The following is a 23,811-nucleotide window of genomic DNA, read 5'->3' on the forward strand; positions in this document are numbered from 1 at the left end:
AGCGCGGCGGTAAAGCCCCCTGAGGTGAACTTGTGCTCTGTGACTTTGAGCTCCATCATTTAAACAGACCGAACACGATGCACACTGCTGATCCATTGATCTGCATGTAGAGAGCGTGTCTAAGAGCTTCATGTCATGTCTTTACTGACACTGCTCCAGGATCAGATCCAACATCCAGAGTGTCTCCAGTGTCTCATGTGAGCTGCACTTTGTATCTGAAACAGGAGCACTGAGTTTGATCCGAGTCCTTCAGTTTGATGGTCTGTTGGTGATAACATGAGATGTTCACGTGTTTCTTCTGCTTCTTCATCGTCATGTGATCTTCTGCTTATTTGACGGCTTCACACTGATTCTTTTGACTGTAAACTTTTAGAAGTTGCTGCTCAGAAATGTTACAACATGTAGGTTATAAATCAATATAGAAGAATGTGATTGAGGAACATGTTTCACCAAATCTTCATTCAAAATAACACTTTTATAGATCAATACATGTAAACGTCACATTGTGTCTCATCAGTGAGACGTGCATGTGATCCAAGTTGCTGCTGCTTCATTGAATCTTTCTGAACTGAGCTGATCTTCATCTCTTTAGATGGTTAGTGAGCATCATCTAGTGGACAGAGAGGAGAACTGCATCACCTCACCTGTGATGTGTCTGATTGGCTCGCTGTGAGGACGTGTTCTAAAGGAAAGGAAGGACTCAGTGAACACTTGATTTGATTTAAGAAAGCATAACACACATTACAATAACCGTCTCCAACACTCAACAACACAACATGAGTCAGCTGCAGGTGAGGGAGAGGAATGAGGAAATACAAACACCTCTGATAGGCTGACATCTACCACCTGTTGGACAGGTTTTGACGTCTCACTGGTTTTATTTTAGACTTGGACTCTGAAGTGATGAGGGTGTGACGGCGTCCTCAGTTCAAATGGACACAGACACCAGGACTGACAGGAGGACATGAGCAGCTTCTTCTCTCCAGTGTTTCCTCCACACATGAAGGTGCAACGTGTCTGTAAACTGACCTGAAGTGAGTTCAGCAGGTGAGAATCCTACCAGAGGAATCTGTACATGTTTGATCATCAGGATCACTTTGATCTCTTTGTGTTGTTTCTCTGTTTAACTGGAGAATAGAACGATGTTTCTAAAGATAGATTTGTTATCTGCAGTAGAATTCCTCTCTGAGATAAAGAACAATGATTTATAGAAATATAATGTTCATGTTTCTCAAGTAGTTTCAACAGAAGTTTGTAATCTGAGTGTCTGAACTGGTCTGACAGGTTGGATCAAGCTGAGTTTTTTTTAAACACTCTGAATGTTCACAACACAACCTGTCACAGGGTGTGGTGGAGGACTCAAAAGCAGGCCAGACAGAGTAGCGTGAAGCAGGTATTTAATGAAGAATTAAATCAACACAGGAAACTTACAGGACACAACAGGGGATCCACAGACAAGACAGGAGACGAGGGGGAAATCCAGCAGAATGAGGCAGTCGGGAAACCCGGGAACAAGACGAGCCAAACGGGCGGGTAGACATGAAAATGATCTGGCAAAGAGTGACAGAGAGGCAGAGTTCATATAGTGTCTAGAACAGGTGAAGGGAGTTGTGCTGATGAGGAGGGAGTGGCTGACCGGTAGAGTGAGGAGGGTGTGGAGCTACACAAAGACACGGAACACAGAAGACAAAGCCTGATTGGGACACAACCAGCTTAACAACCCTGACACACACTTGGTTTCACTAGTGGAGACCTGTTTGCTCACTTCATGTCTCAACTGTCCCAGAGGACAGAACCCGTCCTAGAGGACCTGTGTGTGTGATGGTGTAGTAACAGTGGAAATGCTATAATAACCTGTAACATGTATGTAATAGACTGTAAATAAGTCACAGCATGTTAGCCGTCTTATGATCCTCCTGTTATACCTCAGAAAACATCCACAGGCCTGTAATTAATCCTCACATGTGCATTACGCAATCAAGCAACCTCCTTCATGCTCTCCTGAGAGAAACTCATTCCTATAAGCATCACTTCCTGTCACAGACCCTCTGCAGCACGCTCTATGTCAAACCCCTCTGGTGCTAACCACAACTATTTACTGACAGTCCCTCTGAACCTCTGCTACCTCCTGCTCCTGACTATCAGCCGGTTCATTTGGGACTTTTAAACATCACATCTCTAAATAATGACTCGTTTTTATCTCAGTTTTACTTCATTTGAACATCTTGATTTGATGGTAAACTCTAAAGATCCAGTGATCACTTTAATAATCTACAGACCGTCCAGGCCTAACAGTGTTGTTATCAGAGTTACTGTCCCATGTTACATCAGCTGCTGTCACTTATTGTCTGATGAACAGCAGGACAACCTGGACTACCTCTGAAACCACAGGCACCACTTTCTTCTGTCACTCATCAAGTGTGTTTCTGTCTCATTCCATTGATTGAACTAAACTAGCAAAAGCTTCAATACGTTTTAATTCAGTGTTCTATGTCTCATCTTGAACTCTTCAGTATTTGTTGTAATTAAAATAAATAATCAGATGTGAGCATTCTGACTGCATCAAACACTTTAACTCTTTGAGCGCTGCAGCGCGGTGGTAAAGCCCCCTGAGGTGAACTTGTGCTCTGTGACTTTGAGCTCCATCATTTAAACAGACCGAACACGATGCACACTGCTGATCCATTGATCTGCATGTAGAGAGCGTGTCTAAGAGCTTCATGTCATGTCTTTACTGACACTGCTCCAGGATCAGATCCAACATCCAGAGTGTCTCCAGTGTCTCATGTGAGCTGCACTTTGTATCTGAAACAGGAGCACTGAGTTTGATCCGAGTCCTTCAGTTTGATGGTCTGTTGGTGATAACATGAGATGTTCACGTGTTTCTTCTGCTTCTTCATCGTCATGTGATCTTCTGCTTATTTGACGGCTTCACACTGATTCTTTTGACTGTAAACTTTTAGAAGCTGCTGCTCATGAATGTTACAACATGTAGGTTATAAATCAATATAGAAGAATGTGATTGAGGAACATGTTTCACCAAATCTTCATTCAAAATAACACTTTTATAGATAAATACATGTAAACGTCACATTGTGTCTCATCAGTGAGACGTGCATGTGATCCAAGTTGCTGCTGCTTCATTGAATCTTTCTGAACTGAGCTGATCTTCATCTCTTTAGATGGTTAGTGAGCATCATCTAGTGGACAGAGAGGAGAACTGCATCAGCTCACCTGTGATGTGTCTGATTGGCTCGCTGTGAGGACGTGTTCTAAAGGAAAGGAAGGACTCAGTGAACACTTGATTTGATTTAAGAAAGCATAACACACATTACAATAACCGTCTCCAACACTCAACAACACAACATGAGTCAGCTGCAGGTGAGGGAGAGGAATGAGGAAATACAAACACCTCTGATAGGCTGACATCTACCACCTGTTGGACAGGTTTTGACGTCTCACTGGTTTTATTTTAGACTTGGACTCTGAAGTGATGAGGGTGTGACGGCGTCCTCAGATCAAATGGACACAGACACCAGGACTGACAGGAGGACATGAGCAGCTTCTTCTCTCCAGTGTTTCCTCCACACATGACGGTGCAACGCGTCTGTAAACTGACCTGAAGTGAGTTCAGCAGGTGAGAATCCTACCAGAGGAATCTGTACATGTTTGATCATCAGGATCACTTTGATCTCTTTGTGTTGTTTCTCTGTTTAACTGAGAATAGAACGATGTTTCTAAAGATAGATTTGTTATCTGCAGTAGAACTTCTCTCTGAGATAAAGAACAATGATTTATAGAAATATAATGTTCATGTTTCTCAAGTTTCAACAGAAGTTTGTAATCTGAGTGTCTGAACTGGTCTGACAGGTTGGATCAAGCTGAGTTTTTTTTAAACACTCTGAATGTTCACAACACAACCTGTCACAGGGTGTGGTGGAGGACTCAAAAGCAGGCCAGACAGAGTAGTGTGAAGCAGGTATTTAATGAAGAATTAAATCAACACAGGAAACTTACAGGACACAACAGGGGATCCACAGACAAGACAGGAGACGAGGGGGAAAATCCAGCAGAATGAGGCAGTCGGGAAACCCGGGAACAAGACGAGCCAAACGGGCGGGTAGACATGAAAATGATCTGGCAAAGAGTGACAGAGAGGCAGAGTTCATATAGTGTCTAGAACAGGTGAAGGGAGTTGTGCTGATGAGGAGGGAGTGGCTGACCGGTAGAGTGAGGAGGGTGTGGAGCTACACAAAGACACGGAACACAGAAGACAAAGCCTGATTGGGACACAACCAGCTTAACAACCCTGACACACACTTGGTTTCACTAGTGGAGTCCTGTTTGCTCACTTCATGTCTCAACTGTCCCAGAGGACAGAACCCGTCCTAGAGGACCTGTGTGTGTGATGGTGTCGTAACAGTGGAAATGCTATAATAACCTGTAACATGTATGTAATAGACTGTAAATAAGTCACAGCATGTTAGCCGTCTTATGATCCTCCTGTTATACCTCAGAAAACATCCACAGGCCTGTAATTAATCCTCACATGTGCATTACGCAATCAAGCAACCTCCTTCATGCTCTCCTGAGAGAAACTCATTCCTATAAGCATCACTTCCTGTCACAGACCCTCTGCAGCACGCTCTATGTCAAACCCCTCTGGTGCTAACCACAACTATTTACTGACAGTCCCTCTGAACCTCTGCTACCTCCTGCTCCTGACTATCAGCCGGTTCATTTGGGACTTTTAAACATCACATCTCTAAATAATGACTCGTTTTTATCTCAGTTTTACTTCATTTGAACATCTTGATTTGATGGTAAACTCTGAAGATCCAGTGATCACTTTAATAATCTACAGACCGTCCAGGCCTAACAGTGTTGTTATCAGAGTTACTGTCCCATGTTACATCAGCTGCTGTCACTTATTGTCTGATGAACAGCAGGACAACCTGGACTACCTCTGAAACCACAGGCACCACTTTCTTCTGTCACTCATCAAGTGTGTTTCTGTCTCATTCCATTGATTGAACTAAACTAGCAAAAGCTTCTATTCGTTTTAATTCAGTGTTCTATGTCTCATCTTGAACTCTTCAGTATTTGTTGTAATTAAAATAAATAATCAGATGTGACCATTCTGACTGCATCAAACACTTTAACTCTTTGAGCGCTGCAGCGCGGTGGTAAAGCCCCCTGAGGTGAACTTGTGCTCTGTGACTTTGAGCTCCATCATTTAAACAGACTGAACACGATGCACACTGCTGATCCATTGATCTGCATGTAGAGAGCGTGTCTAAGAGCTTCATGTCATGTCTTTACTGACACTGCTCCAGGATCAGATCCAACATCCAGAGTGTCTCCAGTGTCTCATGTGAGCTGCACTTTGTATCTGAAACAGGAGCACTGAGTTTGATCCGAGTCCTTCAGTTTGATGGTCTGTTGGTGATAACATGAGATGTTCACGTGTTTCTTCTGCTTCTTCATCGTCATGTGATCTTCTGCTTATTTGACGGCTTCACAATGATTCTTTTGACTGTAAACTTTTAGAAGCTGCTGCATGAACATGTTTCACCAAATCTTCATTCAAAATAACACTTTTATAGATAAATACATGTAAACGTCACATTGTGTCTCATCAGTGAGACGTGCATGTGATCCAAGTTGCTGCTGCTTCATTGAATCTTTCTGAACTGAGCTGATCTTCATCTCTTTAGATGGTTAGTGAGCATCATCTAGTGGACAGAGAGGAGAACTACATCAGCTCACCTGTGATGTGTCTGATTGGCTCGCTGTGAGGACGTGTTCTAAAGGAAAGGAAGGACTCAGTGAACACTTGATTTGATTTAAGAAAGCATAACACACATTACAATAACCGTCTCCAACACTCAACAACACAACATGAGTCAGCTGCAGGTGAGGGAGAGGAATGAGGAAATACAAACACCTCTGATAGGCTGACATCTACCACCTGTTGGACAGGTTTTGACGTTTCACTGGTTTTATTTTAGACTTGGACTCTGAAGTGATGAGGGTGTGACGGCGTCCTCAGATCAAATGGACACAGACACCAGGACTGACAGGAGGACATCAGCAGCTTCTTCTCTCCAGTGTTTCCTCCACACATGACGGTGCAACGCGTCTGTAAACTGACCTGAAGTGAGTTCAGCAGGTGAGAATCCTACCAGAGGAATCTGTACATGTTTGATCATCAGGATCACTTTGATCTCTTTGTGTTGTTTCTCTGTTTAACTGGAGAATAGAACGATGTTTCTAAAGATAGATTTGTTATCTGCAGTAGAATTCCTCTCTGAGATAAAGAACAATGATTTATAGAAATATAATGTTCATGTTTCTCAAGTAGTTTCAACAGAAGTTTGTAATCTGAGTGTCTGAACTGGTCTGACAGGTTGGATCAAGCTGAGTTTTTTTTTAAACACTCTGAATGTTCACAACACAACCTGTCACAGGGTGTGGTGGAGGACTCAAAAGCAGGCCAGACAGAGTAGCGTGAAGCAGGTATTTAATGAAGAATTAAATCAACACAGGAAACTTACAGGACACAACAGGGGATCCACAGACAAGACAGGAGACGAGGGGGAAAATCCAGCAGAATGAGGCAGTCGGGAAACCCGGGAACAAGACGAGCCAAACGGGCGGGTAGACATGAAAATGATCTGGCAAAGAGTGACAGAGAGGCAGAGTTCATATAGTGTCTAGAACAGGTGAAGGGAGTTGTGCTGATGAGGAGGGAGTGGCTGACCGGTAGAGTGAGGAGGGTGTGGAGCTACACAAAGACACGGAACACAGAAGACAAAGCCTGATTGGGACACAACCAGCTTAACAACCCTGACACACACTTGGTTTCACTAGTGGAGACCTGTTTGCTCACTTCATGTCTCAACTGTCCAAGAGGACAGAACCCGTCCTAGAGGACCTGTGTGTGTGATGGTGTAGTAACAGTGGAAATGCTATAATAACCTGTAACATGTATGTAATAGACTGTAAATAAGTCACAGCATGTTAGCCGTCTTATGATCCTCCTGTTATACCTCAGAAAACATCCACAGGCCTGTAATTAATCCTCACATGTGCATTACGCAATCAAGCAACCTCCTTCATGCTCTCCTGAGAGAAACTCATTCCTATAAGCATCACTTCCTGTCACAGACCCTCTGCAGCACGCTCTATGTCAAACCCCTCTGGTGCTAACCACAGCTATTTACTGACAGTCCCTCTGAACCTCTGCTACCTCCTGCTCCTGACTATCAGCCGGTTCATTTGGGACTTTTAAACATCACATCTCTAAATAATGACTCGTTTTTATCTCAGTTTTACTTCATTTGAACATCTTGATTTGATGGTAAACTCTGAAGATCCAGTGATCACTTTAATAATCTACAGACCGTCCAGGCCTAACAGTGTTGTTATCAGAGTTACTGTCCCATGTTACATCAGCTGCTGTCACTTATTGTCTGATGAACAGCAGGACAACCTGGACTACCTCTGAAACCACAGGCACCACTTTCTTCTGTCACTCATCAAGTGTGTTTCTGTCTCATTCCATTGATTGAACTAAACTAGCAAAAGCTTCTATACGTTTTAATTCAGTGTTCTATGTCTCATCTTGAACTCTTCAGTATTTGTTACAATTAAAATAAATAATCAGATGTGAGCATTCTGACTGCATCAAACACTTTAACTCTTTGAGCGCTGCAGCGCGGTGGTAAAGCCCCCTGAGGTGAACTTGTGCTCTGTGACTTTGAGCTCCATCATTTCAATAGACTGAACACGATGCACACTGCTGATCCATTGATCTGCATGTAGAGAGCGTGTCTAAGAGCTTCATGTCATGTCTTTACTGACACTGCTCCAGGATCAGATCCAACATCCAGAGTGTCTCCAGTGTCTCATGTGAGCTGCACTTTGTATCTGAAACAGGAGCACTGAGTTTGATCCGAGTCCTTCAGTTTGATGGTCTGTTGGTGATAACATGAGATGTTCACGTGTTTCTTCTGCTTCTTCATCGTCATGTGATCTTCTGCTTATTTGACGGCTTCACAATGATTCTTTTGACTGTAAACTTTTAGAAGCTGCTGCTCAGAAATGTTACAACATGTAGGTTATAAATCAATATAGAAGAATGTGATTGAGGAACATGTTTCACCAAATCTTCATTCAAAATAACACTTTTATAGATCAATACATGTAAACGTCACATTGTGTCTCATCAGTGAGACGTGCATGTGATCCAAGTTGCTGCTGCTTCATTGAATCTTTCTGAACTGAGCTGATCTTCATCTCTTTAGATGGTTAGTTAGCACCATCTAGTGGACAGAGAGGAGAACTACATCACCTCACCTGTGATGTGTCTGATTGGCTCGCTGTGAGGACGTGTTATAAAGGAAAGGAAGGACTCAGTGAACACTTGATTTGATTTAAGAAAGCATAACACACATTACAATAACCGTCTCCAACACTCAACAACACAACATGAGTCAGCTGCAGGTGAGGGAGAGGAATGAGGAAATACAAACACCTCTGATAGGCTGACATCTACCACCTGTTGGACAGGTTTTGACGCACTGTCCTCACATGTGCATTACGCAATCAATCAACCCCCTTCATGCTCTCCTTTAAGTGGCTGATTGTCAGTAAATATGTACAGCATGATCATTATTCTTTCATCACATGATTTTAAAATGTAAGAATAATAGTATTTTGAAACAATGTCTTTTGTATCTTGACAGAGAGGACAGATGGAGACACCTAAAGAGGTCCTCTTGGACACTTTGCAGAAGTTAGGAGACGTCCAGTTTAAAAAATTCAAGTGGATTTTGGAGGAGGTCATAGAAGACTTCCCAGCAATCCCAAAGTGTCGACTGGAGAATGCAGACCGGATGGACACAGTGGATCAGATGGTCAACAACTACTGCATAGACAATATTAATAAAGTGGCCCGAATAGTTTTAGTGAAGATTGGTGAGAATGATCTCGTGAAGAGTTTATCAAGTTTATCTAAAGAGCTCTTGGACACTTTGCAGAAGTTAGGAGACGTCCAGTTTAAAGAATTCAAGTGGTTTTTGCAGAAGCAAGAGTACCTAGAAGACTTCCCAACAATCCCAAAGTGTCAACTGGAGAATGCAGACCGGATGGACACAGTGGATCAGATGGTCAAGAAATACAGCAGAGACACTATGAAAGTGACCCGAATAGTTTTAGTGAAGATGCGTGAGAATGTTCTAGAGAAGAGTTTATCAAAAACCAAATCAGAACCCAAAGGTAAGTCATGGTATGAACACAAAGATCAAACTTACATCTCACAAAGACTTTAAACATAAAAAAGTGAGTTGCACTTTGGCTTTCAGAAGAAACTACCAAACACACGCCCACCGGAGAAAATACATTGAAAATTTCAGAAAAGTCAACGAAATAAAGGCAGACAATCCTGTTTCTGTTGCCTCTAATGTTTAGAAGTAGCACACTGGTGTGACTGTAAGATGCTGCTTGGACGTCATTAATTCCCTCTGTAATGAAGTAATAAACCTTCTGGTTATTTGCAGACCACAGAGTTCATGCACACATGAAGCACAACATGTCAGTTGATGTTAAATGATACAAAGTCATTCTACAATCGTTAACCTATTCAGAGCCTTTAGTTATCAAATGAGATAAATAGATTTCATTGATACAGAAATGTGTACACTTGTTAGAAATGACTCACATTCACTGAAACAACCCCTCATTGATTTTTATCTTTGTTTTATTCATCCAGATATTCTGGAGTGTCAGCAGAAACTCAAATCCAACTTTCAAAAGAAGTTCCAGAGTGTGTTTGAGGGAATCGCTAAATTAGAAAAGAAAACCCTTCTGAATGAGATCTACACAGAGCTCTACATCACAGAGGGAGGGACTGCAGGGGTCAATGATGAACATGAGGTCAGACAGATTGAAACAGCATACTGCAAACCAGACAGACCAGAAACAACCATCAGACAAGAAGACCTCTTTAAAGCCTCACCTGGAGGAGAGGAACCAATCAGAACAGTGATGACAAAGGGAGTGGCTGGCATTGGGAAAACAGTCTTAACACAGAAGTTCACTCTGGACTGGGCTGAAGGCAAAGCCAACCAGGACATAGAGTTCATCTTTCCATTCACTTTCAGAGAGCTGAATGTGCTGAAACAGAAAAAGTACAGCTTGGTGGAACTTGTTCATCACTTCTTCAGTGGAACCAAAGAAGCAGGAATCTACAGCTTTGAAAAGTTCCTGGTTCTGTTCATCTTTGACGGTCTGGATGAGTTTCGACTTCCTCTGGACTTCAACAACACTGAGATCCTGACTGATGTTACAGAGTCCACCTCAGTGGATGTGCTGCTGACAAACCTCATCAGGGGGAACCTGCTTCCCTCTGCTCGCCTCTGGATAACCACACGACCTGCAGCAGCCAATCAGATCCCGACTGAGTGTGTTGACATGACGACAGAGGTCAGAGGGTTCACTGACCCACAGAAGGAGCAGTACTTCAGGAAGAGATTCAGTGATGAGGAGAAGGCCAGCAGGATCATCTCCCACATCAAGACCTCACGAAGCCTCCACATCATGTGCCACATCCCAGTCTTCTGCTGGATCACTGCTGGAGTTCTGAAGAAGGTGTTGAAGACCAGAGAGGGAGGAGAGCTGCCCAAGACCCTGACTGAGATGTACATCCACTTCCTGGTGGTTCAGTCCAAACGGAAGAAGGTCAAGTATGATGGAGGAGCTGAGACAGATCCACACTGGAGTCCAGAGAGCAGGAAGATGACTGAGTCTCTGGGGAAACTGGCTTTTGAACAGCTGCAGAAAGGCAAACTGATCTTCTATGAATCCGACCTGACAGAGTGTGGCATCGATATCGCAGCAGCCTCAAAGTGCTCAGGAGTGTTCACACAGATCTTTAGGGAGGAGAGTGGACTGTACCAGGACAAGGTGTTCTGCTTCGTCCATCTGAGTGTTCAGGAGTTTCTGGCTGCTCTTCATGTCCATCTGACCTTCATCAACTCTGGTGTCAACCTGATGGCAGAAACACAACCAAGAACCCATTTGCCTAAAGTATTGAGAGCAAAACCTAAGCTAACACATCTCTACCAGAGTGCTGTGGACAAGGCCTTACAGAGTCCAAATGGACACCTGGACTTGTTCCTCCGCTTCCTCCTGGGTCTTTCACTGGAGACCAATCAGAAACTCCTACAAGGTCTGCTGACACAGACAGGAAGTAGCTCACAGACCAATGGGGAAACAGTCCAGTACATCAAGAAGAAGATCAGTGAGAATGTGTCTCCAGAGAAAAGTATCAATCTGTTCCACTGTCTGAATGAACTGAATGATGGTTCTCTAGTGGAGGAGATCCAACAGTCCCTGAGTTCAGGACGTCTCTCCACAGATGAACTGTCTCCTGCTCAGTGGTCAGCTCTGGTCTTCATCTTACTGTCATCACAAAAAGATCTGGACGTGTTTGACCTGAAGAAATACTCTGCTTCAGAGGAGGCTCTTCTGAGGCTGCTGCCAGTGATCAAAGCCTCCAACAAAGCTCTGTATGTGGATACACTACGGATACATCACCATTACTAAATATGTTTGATATTTGACTTTGATTAAACATTATGTTTGTGTTGATCCCTGTTCCTCCCCTAGGCTGAGTGACTGTAACCTCTCACAGAGAAGCTGTGAAGCTCTGTCCTCCATCCTCAGCTCCCAGTCCTCTAGTCTGAAAGAGCTGGACCTGAGTAAGAACAACCTGCAGGACTCAGGAGTGAAGCAGCTCTCTGCTGGACTGGCGAGTCCACATTGTACACTTGAAACTCTCAGGTCAGGATCAGGTGATTTACTACAAAGATGAGGAAGTGGTCTAAGTGTCAGATCTACTAAGTTCATGGTGGTGTTACCAACATGTTACTGTGGGATAACAATGTCTGCTAGTGCCTCTGCTAATATGCTGTTACGTTCCCCTTTTTGGCATCTAAGGGATGCGGGGAGTAACGGTGTTTATTTCCCGGGGAAAGAGACTGAGCAATGATGACGGTTTAACAAAAAGAGTATTTATTGTAAAAAGGCTAGCTGCTTGCACGGCAGCAAAAGAAAACTACTTCCTGACAGAAAGAAAGCGACACTATACACACAACAGCCCACACGGCTGGAACAAAGGTGCAACACACACGCAGCTCCACCACTACGCGTTGCCCAAGGGTTGTCAGCTCACACGCACAGCCTCACTACTGTGGTCTGCCCAAGAGGTTGTTCTTCAGGAGTTCCTCTCCTCTTATCCAACGCTGATCGCGATTGTCCGCAGCCGCGTCCAATCAGCCGCTGCAGCTTGCATCCGGGACAGAGGGTGGCACTCGAGAAGACAGAGGGAAACCAGAGGGAGAGCACAAGCACAACACGGCACGTAACATATCGAGGGCCAAAGCACAAAACCTCCTATCTGCAGAATTTTCTGATTGCCGGATTTCATTTTGGATGATGAGAACAAGGAAGGCTGTTCATATTCAGTCTGTTTTAAAATAATCCCGCCCTTCATTGAAACTTAATTTAGAGCATCATGTTGTAGAACCTCTTCCAACTTGCACCAAATGATGGAAAGATTGCAAATATCCGATCTGACAAATGATCCAGGCATTTTTCAGACAGGAGGTTTTGCTCTTCGGCCATCGATATGCGTTAGGAAATAATGATGTAAACTGAATGGTGAACTGGTCACTGTCCTCCTCGGGATCAAAGTGTTGGATGACTTGTCCAACCAACATGAACATCCTTTGGCCCACCTGCTTTCAGGGAACCAGGACGGTTTAAGTCGTGCTTTTAGTTTGTTAGAGCGATCTACTACACTGGAAGAACTTATTTCACTGTAATGATGATTTTAAATGTCTTTACAGTGACAGGATTTTCACAAAATGTCTGTTTACAAAAGAAGATGAAACCAAAGTGAAAGCCACTCATGTTCATGATGAAAATAATGATTCATTGTGTATCGATATAAGAAACTCTGTGTGTTGTTTTGTGTGTTTGCAGTCTGTCACGCTGTGAGATCACAGAGGAAGGCTGTTCTTCTCTGGGCTCAGCTCTGAAGTCAAACCCCTCCCATCTGAGAAAACTGCATCTGAGCGACAACAAGCTGAAGGATTCAGGAGTGAAGCTGCTGAGTGGTTTTCTGGAGAGTCCACATTGTAGACTGGAGACTCTGAGGTGGGTTCACTGTCTGCTGCTAGTGCAGCACCTTCATGTTTCATCAATAACTCTATTTGATTTATCTACGTATAGATCCATGAAGTGAGACATTTTCTGGTAATATGTTCCACTTCACATCAGCTGCCTCGTTGTCTGCATGTCATCCTCTACAATCATGAAATGTACAACTTGTCTGGCTTCATCCTGCTGTTGGATGGATTACTGAACAGGCCTACCGGGCACAGGCCCAGGGGCCCAAAGTGTCAGGGGCCCCCCTGACCTTTACCTGCTAAATGTCACTCAAAGAGACACAAAAAGACACAAACTGACTACAAAGAGACACGAAAAGTTACTTGGATATACTACACTATACTTGATGAATATACTACTTGAGAAACTCAATGTTCATCATTAAAAAAAGAAAGTTTAATTGAATCACACTTAAAGAACCAAACCTTTTTTGAATTTTTAGGAAAATAACTGCTAAAGACTTTTTTTTAAACATTTCTGATGCTGACTTTTTCAGAGCATTTGGTATTTTTCAATATATTTTATGAATAATATTTTATTTTCTGATCCACTCTGAAGAATCTGGATCAATACTGATCAATGGTTTTAAATGTCTTTACAGTGACAGGATTTTCACAAAATATCTGTTTACAAAAGAAGATGAAACCAAAATGAAAGCCACTCATGTTCATGATGAAAATAATGATTCATTGTGTATCGATATAAGAAACTCTGTGTGTTGTTTTGTGTGTTTGCAGTCTGTCAGGCTGTGAGATCACAGAGGAAGGCTGTTCTTCTCTGGACTCAGCTCTGAAGTCAAACCCCTCCCATCTGAGAGAACTGCATCTGAGCGGAAACAAGCTGAAGGATTCAGGAGTGAAGCTGCTGAGTGGTTTTCTGGAGAGTCCACATTGTAGACTGGAGACTCTGAGGTGGGTTCACTGTCTGCTGCTAGTGCAGCACCTTCATGTTTCATCAATAACTCTATTTGATTTATCTACGTATAGATCCATGAAGTGAGACATTTTCTGGTAATATGTTCCACTTCACATCAGCTGCCTCGTTGTCTGCATGTCGTCCTCTACAATCATGAAATGTACAACTTGTCTGGCTTCATCCTGCTGTTGGATGGATTACTGAACAGGCCTACCGGGCACAGGCCCAGGGGCCCAAAGTGTCAGGGGCCCCCCTGACCTTTACCTACTAAATGTCACTCAAAGAGACACTAAAAGACCACAAAGAGACACAAAAGAGACTAAAGACTCCAAAGAGACAAAAGTTACTTGAATATACTACACTACACGTAATAAATATACTGTGTATTAATGTTGCACGGTGTATCGATACTAAAAAGGTACCGCGGTACCCGTAAGTTAAAAACGATACGATTTTGCATATTTTTAGTGTCGATACTTCATTCAAATAGCGCGGTCAGAGCTCACTCACTGTTCCGCTCCCTGTCATGCTGCCTGCACGCATTGACTGCAAGGGGGCGGGGCTACCCAGCGCTCACACAGCAACAGGCAGCATCACTCACAGCAGTGATGCTGGGGAAACATGGCCTCACGTGCAGGAGCTGTTACCGACCGTCCTCGGCTTGTTGGAAAGAAAGATGCCAGAAGTGAAATCTGGAAGTGCTTTGGCTACATTGCACAGTGAAGGAAAGCCCACTGACCTGCAGAGACCCGTCTGCAAAACGTGTTTCAAAGCCACAGACCAAGTGAGGCAACACGTCTAACATGGCAAAGCACCTTTCAGACAGACACCCCCAACTTTTCAAAGCAAATGTGATGATAAACATGAACACCCTCAAGCTCACCCATAGACAGCTAACACGAGTAGCCTTAGCCTAGTTTGATGACAAGCCTCTATGATCATGAGGTCACAATGCACACAAACGTGCACTAAATGAAACACAATTGATGCAAAATGGCTCCATGCTGGTGGAGCCTGAGGGTGGATCTTGAGCTAATTATTATTATTTTGAGTTCAGGAAAAAGAATTATTCCATGAATTGAGATAAAATATGAAGTGAAAATATCAAACTCACTGTGCAAGTAAATGAAGCATTGTTGATCCACCCACTCCCACAGACAGTCAGACAGATGCCAGCAGAGTCAGCAGCAACACAGAGACAGAGTTCCCTTCAGCTGTGTTTGAAAGCAGCGGAATTATGAGAGAGGCTCAAAAGAGAGAGGCGAAGAGGTTAAACATTAATATTAATGCCATTTGTTAAGTGTTCAAAACGCTGCGCAGGAACAAGCTGGTAAAGGGAACCGTACAGATGTTTTATTTATTACTATTATAGATAAATATACCAGTATCGTATCCTATTTGTGGTTTTGTATCGAATTCTGGTATCGTATCGTAAGTATCGGTATCGTGATACTTATGGCAGGTATCGTATCGAAGTCATAATTTTGGTATCGTGACAACCCTACTATGTACACTATACTTGATAGACTCAATGTTCATCATGAAAAGAAAGTTTAATTGAATCACACTGAAAGAACCAAACCTTTTTTTAAGTCATTTTTAGGAAAATATTTCAGAGCATTTGGTATTTTTCAATATATTTTATTAATAATAATTTATTTTCTGATCCGGTAACAAGCCGTGAACCATGAAGCCAGTAAAACAAACAGCGAGGAGAGGAGCTAACCTCGGACTAGCATATTGAAGGTGTTCAGCAGTAATATGGTCTGAACCACTTGCTCTGCCTTCAGACAGTTTATTGATAGCTTGGTGCAGCTCATATGATGTAAGTGCCATTGACTCATTACTCTCAGAACTGTCCACGCTATGCAAATCACTTTTGATGCAGTTAAATAAGGTGCTATAATGCTGTCGCCATAACTCAGCAACATATAGTATAGATCCATAAAGTGAGACATTTTCTGGTAATATGTTCCACTTCACATCAGCTGCCTCGTTTTACTATTAACTATTAAAGAAAGTAATATTTAAAAAAACATTTCTGATACAAACGTTTTTCAAAACATTTTGCTTTTCTTTTATATTGTTTTGTACAAAAGAAGATGAAACCAAAATGAAAGCCACTCATGTTCATGATGAAAATAATGATTCATTGTGTATCGATATAAGAAACTCTGTGTGTTGTTTTGTGTGTTTGCAGTCTGTTCCGCTGTGAGATCACAGAGGAAGGCTGTTCTTCTCTGGGCTCAGCTCTGAAGTCAAACCCCTCCCATCTGAGAGAACTGTATCTGTGGGGAAACAACCTGAAGGATTCAGACGTGAAGCTGCTGTCTGATCTTAAGAAGAGTCCACATTGTAGACTGGAGACTCTGAGGTCAGTAGAGGGTTGGAGTCAGTCCATGCTGGTTTCAGCAGTATTGTACCAAACACAGATCCACAGGCTTCAGGATTGGACGAGAGAGAGAGAGCAGTCAGCCAATCAGACGAGTCAGAAGCTTGTTGTGATTGTGTGTTTGAGTCGATGTGTTGTTCACGTCTACAGGAAGTGAAGCTTGTTAACAGCTGACGGCATCATCAGATGTTTAGAGACAGTGGTCCTCATTCATCAAGCTATCAAACTATTGATCAGTTCATCTTTGTCACAGCTCTGAGATCAGTCTGACTGAAGCCTGCACATCACTGCTCTCACTTCATAGAACCAGCGTTACATGCAGCCAATCATCAATCATGGCTGAAATAACCACTAGTGCTGCTTTGTACACGTTGAGGAAGTCCCAGATATCTGAAACCAAACTCCATCATGTGTGGTTCATGACATCATCTGGAGGCTGTATTCACTGTATCTATCCAGACACTCGTCGGCTGCTTTACTACAGCTGTATGAACCCAAAACAAACAGATTCAGCTGTGATTTAAGTTCAACAAACATTCAAAGGATGCTGAAATAACGATGTGATGATGTTGATTTGTAAAAAGTCTGAATTCATGCTTTGTCAGGTCTGTCCACAAGATGACAAGCAAACAACTGTTAAAATGGTTGTTTTCTGAATGGAGTCTGGATCAATAGATGCTATGCTATGCTAACATCGTAGCTGCTCCATCATCTCGGTGTAAATAGGTCAGCGTGGTTATTGTTTGTACCGTAGACAGTCTGTGGTTCATACTCATACATTCATACACATCGTCTGGTCTCTGTATGAGGTATCGTAGAGCTCTGGGTGAACACAGACGGATTCAATATGTTTATCCTCCATTTCTGATTCAACAGCGTCAGGACGTCAGCGATGAAGGAGGAGAATCTCAACGCTGAACGGCTTTAACGACACAGCCTCACGTGCATCTCTTACTCCATTGGAAATATTTAAATTTGCATCGCGTCTTTCGCCTCATTGGCTCAAATGTACGTCTATTAGTGACTTTGCATTTACTTTGTATGTAATCGCGTCACTGAAACATCAGCTTGGCGTTTGTTGTGAACGCAGCATAACAGGGTTGAATCCATCTTTACAGTGAGCAGTGAACACCTCTCTGGTTCTGCAGTCATGATGCGTTCAGGACTCTCAGCACTTTATTTCAGTGGAACCTGCAGAGTCAACAGACTGGAGGCCCAACGTGTCTGCAGGTGTGTGAGCTTGGAGCTCAGTGTAGGTTAACATGAGAGCTGAGAGGAAGCTGCTCTTTCTACTGGATGTGCTGCGTCACTGACTGACGGCTGATGAAGGGAGTCTCTGTAAACACTCATTCATCTCTTCTCTTGTCTTCTTCTTCTCTCATCAGGTGGTGGTCTCTGTAAGCTGAGTCCTGATGATCCAGAGAGCATCTGGAGACTGGAGACTGCTCCATCACCTCCACCTGGATTTTATTTAGTGTACCAAACACCAGAAGACTTTTAAAGACTAAAGTCTGACTCCCTCTCACATATACAGACATTGGGCCTCATATAACAACAGATGTACTCTTGTTTAGGGCTCGAGGACCTTTTGAAATTCAGATTATTTTTGTTGGGGTTCATATTTGTTGTCTGCCGCTTCAGCTCAAACTCCCGTGAGCTGGAATGAGGTAGAAAAATGAAACTTGGAACAATAACTGGAAATGATGTCCATGTGCTTCTCAAGACATAGAACTCCGATCGGCCACATGGTGGCGCTGTAATTAACGTCACAAAATGTGATTTTTGAAAAGCCACGCCCCTCACACCAGAAGTCATTGACTGGATATTTGATTTGTTTCATGATAATGTTCAACCACATTTGTAAAACTATTGTGAAAACGCTGAACAGGGGCACCACCAGTAGTAATGATGTGCACGCTGCTTTCAGCTATTTTAAGTACGGAGTAAAGTTAAACTGTCACTAAAATTCTGTTGAAATACGTTCACTATACAGTGTATAGTATGGTGAACGTATTCTACCATCATTTTGAACAGAATTCAGCTGTTCACAGAGTCACAGGGTTAAAGAACTCCGACTCACAAAAAGAGGTTTTATTGTGAGCAGCAGGAGACTTGACTCTGTAATGTTGGTGTAGCCCCGCCCACCTATCAACTCGTATAAAAGCACCGCCTACTGACCAATCAGAGCTCAGTACGTGGATCGTTAGGAAATATTGAACCAATAAGAAGAAGTTAAGTCATAAAAGTAACAAAGTTCAAACTGCTGAATGCAGAAAGAACAGCTGGCAATAAATCACAGACTGTGAATGATGACATGAACAGATTCACAACATCACTGTCTCATCTAGAGCACAACATCTACTACATGTGTGTATTCTGCTACGTTAATGTGCTGCAGATGTATTCTGATGACATGAATGACGATATTTGAGTCTTATTCTTTCAGTTGTAACCCCGGCGCTGTGAAACAGACTTGGCTTGTTTTCTTTCGTTCTATTTCAGACTCATGAAGTCTTGATGCATTTAAGTTTTATTCTACTCTGTGAGTTACTGTTGATTTCTCTCCTATCAATGAATCTCTCATGACTTTACTTCTTTGATTTCTATTATTACTGAGTGGTCATTTAATGATGATGTTTAAGTGACTTTCAGTCATTTATCGATGTGATATCCGACATGCTCTGTGAATTATAATTGGTTGAGATGATTTCATGAGATAATCTTGGCTTGACACACTTTGCTCTGATCTTTGTCAGTCAGCAAAGGAAACAGGATGTAAGGTCAGATGCTGTAACCATGCTAACTGTTTAGGAGACACGCTGACTGATGTTCCACCAGGAAGACCAGACAGCAACCTTAGAAATAATTGCTAACCAAAAGAAGTCTGTCATGAACTGTAAGATACGTAAACGGCTTCATCCAGTGATTTACTAATGTTTAGTTGTCGACCATATATGGACCAGGAAGTTAACGATGCTCCAAGTAAAAAGGTAGAAATAGGAGGAGACTACAAACAATCAGGGCTTTTGGGGTTTATTCAGGTGCTCCTAGCTTGGAGTCTTTTTGACGAGGATTATTTGGTGATTTGAACTTTTGAATTTTGCCTTTTTCTTTTATTTGCTTTTCATATTATCCTTCTTTTGTAACTTTGAATCTTCTTTTTATTGTAAAAACCAAATAAAACTGGTTTGTATTTTGTACATTCCAACCAAAGCCCAGTGTTGCTGGTCTCTGAGGGTGTCTGCGTAGTCTCCATGAGGTCAGAGAGCTCTTCTCCTGAGAGGCTGGCAGCAGTGCATGATTGATATGAATATGAACAACAGACCTGCTACAAGCTGAGCTTAAATGCTGTTCTTCAGTCTGATGTGATTTACTAACTTGGTCGGCTCAGATAGTTTTCATGCTCTGCTGGTTTATCATGCTTGGTGTTCATGTGATTACAGGACTTACACATCACTGTTGTGTCTTTGGTGAAGCAGTAGGGGTCAGATTGGTGCCTGATTTGAGGGTGTTAGGGTCAGAGTCCTGAAGCTGACCTTCATAACCGAGGGAGGATCCCAACCCCACAGGGTTCCTCCTCCTGTGGTGGCCTTTTAAACAGGTCCATCCTGGACTACTTCCAGTCCTCCACCACCTGTTGCGCACACGAGCCGTTGATATCGGGGATGTCGTGGAGGCCGACTTCATAGTCTGTAATAAGTGACACAACAGCAACTAGTGTTTTAGGAAGGAAGCCTTTAAGTTGTCCATAAGAATGCAGGTCTGACTACGAACCCACCTTGACCCGAGGGTGTTCTGTCAGTAAAGTTAGTAAAGCCAGAGAATAGGCCAGACTGCAACAGATGCTCATAGTGAGCTGAAGGCGTTCGTAAATAAAACTCCTTCTCACACTTTGGTGTTGATGGAGGATTCACCGTTTACGTATATAAACTGGGATTGATCTGATAAATAGGACTAAAACCAGCCTAGTGTGGTTCCTTTAATGCCAATCAAATGTTCTAGTCTCTCTAATTTTCACCAGTTGTGTCTCTGTGCTATGATGCTCTCTAAATCCTGACTGAAAATTCTCAAATAAACTATTGTCATGTAGAAAGTCACACTGATTTGGGACTACATTCTCAGGGATCCTAGAGAGGAAGGGAAGGTTAGAGATCGGTCTCTCGTTAGCCAAGTCCAGTGGACAAAGAACTAGAATAACCCTTCAGAGATCTATTGTTGTTCAGCACGCAGTAATACTTAACTTTTTACGACATGAGTAATCTTCACTGCCTTATCAATGAATCCTCAAGACTACGTGCTTTGCATGCATTATTGATATTTATTGCAGGACACGCAGGGGCAAAGCAACAGCTCATAAAACGTCCATTGCTTCAATTCATTACAGTCTGATCATTATATTAATTTATTACTGGGTGAAAGTCCTTTTTTGTAGAATAGATCCTTTGTGGTGTAGGAGGAGATGACTCACCAGGCCTTGGCGGGACACCTGACTCCTACTACCAGGTGTCCCGTGCAACGGTCACACGTTCTAAACTGAAGGTAGGCCCCTCCCCCGCTCCTGGAGGTAGACCTTTTTGTTTTAACGAAGAACGAGGAACCTCAGAAGTTTGCCCAGACTGAGGGATCCTCGCCGGCGACGAACAGATTCACCAAAATCTGTCGCCCGAAGTCATCACGGATCAAAAGGACACGGCCAGCAGAACCGTAGCCTCCAGGGAAATACGGCTCGGTCTCTCTCAGAGGTAATTATTGTACTTTATACTGTACTACATCTCAGAGGTACATGTTGTACTTCATACTGTACTACAGCTCAGTTACATAATGTACTTTTTACTGTACTACATCTCAGAAGAGCATATTGTACTTTTTACTGTACTACATCTCAGAAGAGCATATTGTACTTTTTACTGTACTACATCTCAGAGGTACATGTTGTACTTTTTACTGTACTACATCTCAGAGGTACATGTTGTACTTTATACTGTCCTACATCTCAGTTACATAATGTACTTTTTACTGTACTACATCTCAGAAGAGCATATTGTACTTTTTACTGTACTACATCTCAGAGGTACATATTTTACTTCTTACTGTACTACTTCGCAGGTACATGTTGTACTTTTTACTGTACTACAGCTCAGGTACATATTGTACTTTTTACTGTACTACATCTCAGAGCTACATATTGTACTTTATACTGTACTACATCTCAGAAGTACATATTGTATGTTTTACTGTACTACAGCTCAGGTACATATTGTACTTTTTACTGTACTACAGATCAGAAGAGCATATTGTACTTTTTACTGTACTACATCTCAGAGGTACATGTTGTACTTTTTACTGTACTACATCTCAGAGGTACATGTTGTACTTTATACTGTCCTACATCTCAGTTACATAATGTACTTTTTACTGTACTACATCTCAGAAGAGCATATTGTACTTTTTACTGTACTACATCTCAGAGCTACATATTGTACTTTATACTGTACTACATCTCAGAAGTACATATTGTATGTTTTACTGTACTACAGCTCAGGTACATATTGTACTTTTTACTGTACTACAGATCAGGTACATATTGTACTTTATACTGTACTACATCTCAGAGGTACATATTGTACTTTATACTGTACTACATCTCAGAAGTACATATTGTACTTTTTACTTTACTACAGCTCAGGTACATATTGTACTTTTTACTGTACTACAGCTCAGGTACATATTGTACTTTTTACTGTACTACAGATCAGGTACATATTGTACTTTATACTGTAATACATCTCAGAGGTACATATTGTACTTTATACTGTACTACATCTCAGAAGTACATATTGTACTTTTTACTGTACTACAGATCAGGTACATATTGTACTTTATACTGTAATACATCTCAGAAGTACATATTGTACTTGATACTGTACTACATCTCAGAAGTACATATTGCACTTTTTACTGTACTACATCTCAGAGGTACATATTGTACTTTGTATTGTACTACATCTCAGAAGTACATATTGTACTTTTTACTGTACTACATCTCAGTTATATATTGTACTTTATACTGTACTACATCTCAGAAGTACCTATTGTACTTTTTACTGTACTACATCTCAGTTATATATTGTACTTTGTACTGTGCTACATCTCAGAGGTACATATTGTACTTTATACTGTACTATATCTCAGAAGTACATATTGTACTTTTTACTGTACTACAGCTCAGAGGTACATATTGTACTTTGTATTGTACTACAACTCAGAAGTACATATTGTACTTTTTACTGTACTACATCTCAGAGTTACATATTGTACTTTATACTGTACTACATCTCAGGTACATATTGTACTTTTTACTGTACTACAGCTCAGAGGTACATATTTTACTTCTTACTGTACTACTTCGCAGGTACATGTTGTACTTTTTACTGTACTACAGCTCAGGTACATATTGTACTTTTTACTGTACTACATCTCAGAGCTACATGTTGTACTTTATACTGTACTACATCTCAGAAGTACATATTGTATGTTTTACTGTACTACAGCTCAGGTACATATTGTACTTTTTACTGTACTACAGATCAGAAGAGCATATTGTACTTTTTACTGTACTACATCTCAGAGGTACATGTTGTACTTTTTACTGTACTACATCTCAGAGGTACATGTTGTACTTTATACTGTCCTACATCTCAGTTACATAATGTACTTTTTACTGTACTACATCTCAGAAGAGCATATTGTACTTTTTACTGTACTACATCTCAGAGCTACATATTGTACTTTATACTGTACTACATCTCAGAAGTACATATTGTATGTTTTACTGTACTACAGCTCAGGTACATATTGTACTTTTTACTGTACTACAGATCAGGTACATATTGTACTTTATACTGTACTACATCTCAGAGGTACATATTGTACTTTATACTGTACTACATCTCAGAAGTACATATTGTACTTTTTACTGTACTACAGCTCAGGTACATATTGTACTTTTTACTGTACTACAGCTCAGAAGTACATATTGTATGTTTTACTGTACTACAGCTCAGGTACATATTGTACTTTTTACTGTACTACAGATCAGAAGAGCATATTGTACTTTTTACTGTACTACATCTCAGAGGTACATGTTGTACTTTTTACTGTACTACATCTCAGAGGTACATGTTGTACTTTATACTGTCCTACATCTCAGTTACATAATGTACTTTTTACTGTACTACATCTCAGAAGAGCATATTGTACTTTTTACT

General features: G+C 41.8%; 1 protein-coding gene across 1 annotated transcript; it reads left to right on the top strand.

Annotated features, from left to right (window-relative positions):
- Nucleotides 1-955: 955 nt before the first annotated feature.
- Nucleotides 956-17,944, top strand: LOC306777934 (NLR family CARD domain-containing protein 3-like; the record flags this gene model as incomplete). Its single annotated transcript, XM_079269240.1, has 8 exons — nt 956-1,034; nt 8,751-9,282; nt 9,776-11,573; nt 11,674-11,847; nt 13,051-13,224; nt 13,974-14,147; nt 16,352-16,525; nt 17,929-17,944. The coding sequence occupies exons 2-8, from the start codon at nt 8,760-8,762 to the stop codon at nt 17,942-17,944; spliced, it is 3,033 nt and encodes a 1,010-aa protein (XP_079125366.1). The 5' UTR covers nt 956-1,034; nt 8,751-8,759.
- Between the last annotated feature and the right edge of the window lie 5,867 nt (nt 17,945-23,811).

Source organism: Melanostigma gelatinosum (assembly GCF_949748355.1).
Source record: "Melanostigma gelatinosum genome assembly, chromosome: 5".
Taxonomy (NCBI): Eukaryota; Metazoa; Chordata; class Actinopteri; order Perciformes; family Zoarcidae; genus Melanostigma; species Melanostigma gelatinosum.